Source organism: Austrofundulus limnaeus, unplaced genomic scaffold (assembly GCF_001266775.1).
Source record: "Austrofundulus limnaeus strain Quisiro unplaced genomic scaffold, Austrofundulus_limnaeus-1.0 Scaffold203, whole genome shotgun sequence".
Classification (NCBI taxonomy): Eukaryota; Metazoa; Chordata; class Actinopteri; order Cyprinodontiformes; family Rivulidae; genus Austrofundulus; species Austrofundulus limnaeus.
Window position 1 is genome coordinate 453,868 of NW_013952605.1, and position 6,172 is coordinate 460,039.

The 6,172-nt window shown below is 40.0% G+C and overlaps 1 protein-coding gene across 1 annotated transcript in view; it reads left to right on the plus strand.

Annotated features, from left to right (window-relative positions):
• Positions 1-6,172, plus strand: part of mtpap (mitochondrial poly(A) polymerase) — a 24,381-nt gene that overhangs the window by 4,263 nt on the left and 13,946 nt on the right. The window contains exons 5-7 of the mRNA XM_014018825.1: positions 1,487-1,698; positions 3,581-3,807; positions 5,474-5,566. Coding sequence (XP_013874279.1) covers positions 1,487-1,698; positions 3,581-3,807; positions 5,474-5,566 — 532 coding nt within the window. The remainder of the gene's footprint in view (positions 1-1,486; positions 1,699-3,580; positions 3,808-5,473; positions 5,567-6,172) is intronic.

The window sequence follows — 6,172 nt, forward strand, 5'->3', positions numbered from 1 at the left end:
ATGTATGTATGTATGAAAATTGCTTCTTACATCAATGGTAAACTTTTAATTTCTTCAATTAAATGAAACAAAATAAATTAAAAAGTTGAAAGATAATAACGATTGTCCTGCCCCTGAGCTGTTGGCTTTAAGTAACTGAGCTGTCTGAAAATAAGCTGCTTTAAAGTCAGCATCCACCATAAACTAAATCTGCCATAATGCATATTAGCTACTCACTAGAAACTCATCAGTGAGTAAAACTTTATTAGTTTTACTTTAATAATATTTCTGTATTTATTTCAGATTTAGTCAGTCATACACTTAGTTTTTATCAGTGTTTAAAAGAGGACGTGTTAAAACACTGTTTAGTCAAAGTTAAACATGAAACGTCGAAGCTYATTACAAGTGGCCCTTCGGGCCGCCATAACACTCATGTGGCCCTCGGTGAAAATGAGTTTGACACCCTTGGCATAAGGAGTGTAAAGAGAAAGGTTACAGACACATCAGCATTCACTACRCTTTAGAACATTCTCCAAATTAAAATCTCCAAAAATTACAAACTTAAACTGTAATTGTATGAAAACCATTACTTTTTWWAAAAAGTTTGTTCTGTTTGTCCGACTTCCTTTGACCTGTTTAAACTTCAAATGTTGATTCTACTGTGCATTTATGTCTGAGCTGTAGAGCTCTGAAGAGGACTAACCTTCAGCCTGAAAGGCCATTGTTGTCTGTTTCTTCTTCTTCTTCTTCTTCTTCTTCTTCTTCTTCCTCTTATTCCTATTATTCCTATTATTCCTATTATTCCTATTATTCCTATTATATTATTAAATATTTTTTTCATATTTTGGGGCATTTTGTCTGGGTTGAACAGTGTACTGCTACCAAATGCCATAGTTCACTGTTTCCTTACTAGGCATAGATCTCAATTAAAAACTGTCATCGAAACAAAAAACAAATACCTGCCTTGTTGTAGCAATAAGAATGCATCAGTACTTGTACATTGCTAGCCCTGTTTATCACCCTCCCCTGAAAGCAAGAATGTTTTTGCTCATTAACTTGCTTGTGTGCATGTTTGATTGTCTGTAGCGTTAGCAAAACGTTTCATCAATCACTGGATGGATTTTATTGAAAATCAGAAAGTAATCATTGGATGTACATCTAGAACTAATTCGCTTCTGGATTCAAGCTGATTCACGATGGCCGTCACAATTATGCAACCCAAACAAACTGTAATGGCTACAACTCAGCTGGCTTTACAGATATTGAGCTAAAACTGAGAGTCTTTCACAACACATACCCGAACGCTACACTATATCTTTGCTTCAAATTTGGACATTAGGTGTCAAAAAGAAAATGTACTAAAACTGTTTGCTTCTTTTTTTAGACTTTTTATGCAAAATCATCTGCTTTAAATATTTAAAGAAAAAAAACCCTAAAACTCTTTGCTTGTATTAACAGCTGTGAATTGTTCAGGGCTCATTAAACATCTGAGTTTGTCCATCTGCAGCCCAGATCCAGTCTCTCCCTGGAGTACGAGATGAAGCTGGTCAACACGGGGCGAGCCACCGTCCAAAGCATCCTGTCTGTGATCGGGGAGTGCGTGCATCACTTTGGGCCCGGCTGTGTGGGGGTGCAGAAGATTCTACAAGCCCGATGCCCGCTGTTGCGCTTTTCCCACAAGCCCTCAGGTTTCCAGTGTGACCTCACGGCCAACAACAGGTGCTTACGTCTGAATTCACAATGTTTAAACTCTTCCCAGGTTCACTTGAGCTGACCTCTTTCTTCTGCTGTGAGTCATAAACAAACTGTTCAGTTTCATCTAAGCAAATATCGAAATGTCAGTTCAGATTTGGTCACAGTCCTCTTGGTTCGGAGGAAATTTGGCCCGAATGCTGTTTTTTTCGTCGCATCACAAAAGCCTCAAGCAGAAACCAGACTCTCAGGAAGTGTTGCAACTGTTCGGTTGTCTGTTTGCCACAGTGAAACACCAGAGGCTCGCGTGCGTTTCATTTCTTCCACTTTTAAATTAAAAGCTATCTTTTCATCAGCTGCCATGACACACCTGCTAACGTACTGAAAGCAACTCTGCAGTTTCTTAGGAAATGGAGTGGAAGCACCCGYCGTGGGTGGATGTGAGAGGGACTTTTCTCAAACCGTGCTCTTTGATCTTTAAAGTAGCATTTCCCTGCCTGAGAGGCACGAGGGTGAACGTCAATAAACAAACAGCAGCGAGAGACTGAACGCTGCCGCTCAGTGGAGATGACTGTTGTTGTAATTTGATTCATATTTAGGCTCGTTTCCAGCCATTCGCATGCTGTTATTTATCCACTGTAAAAATGTTGTGAAGTTCAGCATTTAAAAGAATTCTACCTTTAATTGAATTTACCATTGCGTGCAGGCAATAGTGTTTTTGTGTGTTTGTATGTCTTGTTACCAAAACAATGAATCCACCACTGAATACATATTTATGAAACTTACTGAAGTACTCACTAGATGTACGTCTGTAACTGATTAATATTTGGAGTCAATCCAATTCAAGATGGCCAGCACTAAACAGTAGAAAACACTAAAATGGCTATAATTCAGCCAGTTTTGCAGATATTGAGGAAAAATTTAGTTTGTTTGTAGCCAAGAGTCATTCACAACATATACAGTACTGTGAGGCTGACGTTGTCTGAGTTTGACCAAAACAGTTACAACTTTGTTGTTTCTCATCACAAAACTGTATTAAGTCTAAAACTCCAGTATAAAAGGAGGTGGGTAATATGCATTCATTCAAAGAAGTCTCATTTCTATTTCTATTGAATTTCACCTGATTTTTTAGCAGATTGGTGAAACTATGGTTAGATGTTTTTTTTTTCTTTGTTCTGGCGGGGTGGGGGTGGCGTAATTATGCAAATAGACTTTTTATTTAGCTTTATATCATGTAATAATGTCATTCCCTCATCAAACACATACACAGAGTGTTGCTCTGACTCATTCATACATATCTGAGAAATCCTTGAATCTCCTGTGGTAGACATCCACCAACACTTGCTGGTACTAAACTCCTCCTATTTGTACAAAGCTCCTTCTTGGAGCTCAGTCTGAAGCCGAGCTCCCACCCCACAGAGCACGGCTCCCTCGAAGCATTGTCGTGAAGTAGGGCTGAAGTGGGAGTGTCTGAAATGGCCAAACGGTCAAAGAGACAGAGGCCAATTTCAAGGTGTTTAGATAGACCATGATGCAAAGTCAGATTTATTTTTGATAAAAAGCATTTTCATAATAACTGAAGGTAACATAGTTACTTGAGTGTGGTGTAGAATTGTGCCTGGAAAATACATAATCCCCTCATTAACATAATCTAGCATATCTCCTCTTTGGTCTTTATAGGTTGGCCTTATGAGGCCCACTGATTGCATCTAAACAAAACAGGAAAACATTAATCGTTCAATAAATATCATAATGTAAAATGTTTTTTTTTTTTATAAAAAACATTTTTCCATTATTTAAACATGATCCGGAACATTTTATTCTGGACATTTACTGTAAAACATTTAGTATTTCTGTGTGTTGTATAATAATCATTAACAGCAGTTGTTCTTCTGCGTTTTGTCCACAGGGTGGCGTTGAAGAGCACAGAGCTCCTGTATCTGTATGGAGAGCTGGACCCACGGGTGCGCAGTCTGATTTTCGCCGTCAGGTGCTGTGCCTGGGCCAACGGTATCACCAGCAGCGTAGCAGGACCCTGGATCACCAACTTCTCCCTCACGATCATGGTGCTGTTCTTTCTGCAGAGGAGAAGCCCTCCCATTATCCCCACACTGAACCGTCTCCGTGACCTCGCAGGTAGAACTCACAGATTCAAGTCACATACTCTGACGATTTAAGTTCAAATGAGTGACACCTGCTGCTCCCATCAGCAGATTGTGACAGCAACAATTGCGAGCTCTCTCTCTGGCTCTATAATGTCAAGCTATATGCATGTGTATGCTCACAAGTAGCCGTTTCTCCATTAATTATTAATTAACACACCACAGAACTTCTAACTTCTGAATTTTTCAACTACAATTCGGTGGTCTTCATTCTTCTCTGGCTCTGGGTCAGACTCTGGCTCCAACATGCAAAAATAGATGAGCAAGTCTTCTGTAGACATTATTTTATTTTATTTTGTTAATAAAACCTTTTTGCGCCACTGTATATTCCTGTCTCTGCTATCAAACTAGAATGCACCGCTCTGGAAGTTGGAGGGGAGCAGGGTGTAAAGTGTCTTGTTTGGATTTAAAGAGACAGCCTCAAAACGAGTTTATCTGAGACACATCTCAGAAAAGGGGTGAAAGAGGGGCTTGTGGAGTTACAATAAGGAGGAATTCAGACCAAAACGTTGCAGTTCCACTTTACATAGACCCCAACTGAAGGATTTAAAAGTGGAATAAAAGGATTTAAAAGCATGATACTGTATGTCTAATATAAAATGCAAAAGTTAGTTTGACTTATGGTTTGTAAGATTAATTTTAGAACACAGTGTAACCGGTTTAGAGTCTAAAACATTCAAGTTAAATTGTAATTTATTAATCGTCACATTAATCTACATGAAACTCTGATAAATTCTTTAGCCAATGTCACCCAACCATCATTTATCGCAGCCCAGATTTCTTAAAATTGGCATCAGCTAAAGAAAAACTCCCATCTATCGATGTTTATTTAAGATCTGCATTGTTTGGCAATAAGCAATAACATGATTGGCAGAAATTGTGCATCACAAGTTTCTTCTTATTCATTTTGACACTTTGTGATCAAACCTGTTGCTCTGTAAACTCCTGATTTACACATTTACAACACAGTTGTCTGTCAGGGTGTTTAAAGACCAGACAGCCTACAAACGAACAGCAGAACAGATTTTACAGAACTGCAGACCTCTGCCTTCTCAGTGCTGCTCATTTCTGGTGCATAATTAACGTGGACCCCTGTGTGCCGGTCTAATTGAAGCGCCAACACATCAACGAGCCCGGGACTCCACATCAACTCCACCACCTCTCCTTCCCTCTGTCACCTTGGCTGTTTGATAATTGCCTTCCAAAAGCAATCTATTCCACCCCCAACCACCTCCTCCTCCTCCTTCCTGAAGAGTTTAGCCTCAGACTCCATCACACAGAGTGCTTACAGGACAATAAAAAAACCTATTGCTCTAGAAAGGTCGATGACTCGCCTTCTCCAGACACACATAACATCTACAGGCAGCTATTTAAACAGCGGTTAACACACAGGCCCGCACACACCCACCTCGGAGGTAACAAGGGCATCACTGGAGACACGAAGCAGGCAGAGAAGGACATGATATACAATGCTGCTGTGCTTTTTGCTGACCAACGGCTCCACACACTCACACACCCTTTTTCTTCTGTCCGTCTCCTCCTAATGAATCCAGCAGCACATCCATCTGTGACTTGTTTATGACTATCATTGATGAGTAAAGGCAGTTATTTTACCTGGTATCTCTGCTCTCTCCCACAAGGTCCTGAAGACAAATGCATGATTGAGGGGAGCGACTGCACGTTTGTCAAAGACTTCAGCAAGATCCCGCTTCAGAGCAACACAGAGACACTGGGTGAGCACGAGGGCCAAGAGCGAGTGCTGCAGGGCCACGGTTGGGTTTGATAAATGACCACGACAGTTTTATTTATAAAGCACATTACGCTGCAGGCACAGTACTGTGAAAAATATCCCCCGCCTTACAGATTTTCTCRGTTTTTGCTTCTTTTGTCACTCACAAAATAATCTGAGTAAATACAAAAGGCAGTTTTTAAAGTTTTTTAATTTGCGGGGGGGGGGACCCAACCCGAACTGAACAAACCTGGTCCTATGTGGAAAAGTAATTACCCTCTAAATCTAATTACTGGTTGTGTTGCACTTTACAGCAACTTCAGTCAAGCGTTTATGATAGCGGTTACGATAACTTACAATGAGTCTTTAACGTGGCCGTGGAAGAGTTTTGTTGTTTTGGTTCCGATCGCTGTCCTGCTGCAGAACCGAAGTAAGTGAAAAGTCATAAACTGATAGCGATGTACTTGATTTGATTTATTTATTTATTTAACAGGAAAAGATTATTAAAAATCAAGCCTGATTCAGCATAATTGCTGTTTTACAGCAGGTTCCTGTTCTGCAGCACATAAAACACTCAGAATTACAGCATCACAATCACATCATTATACAC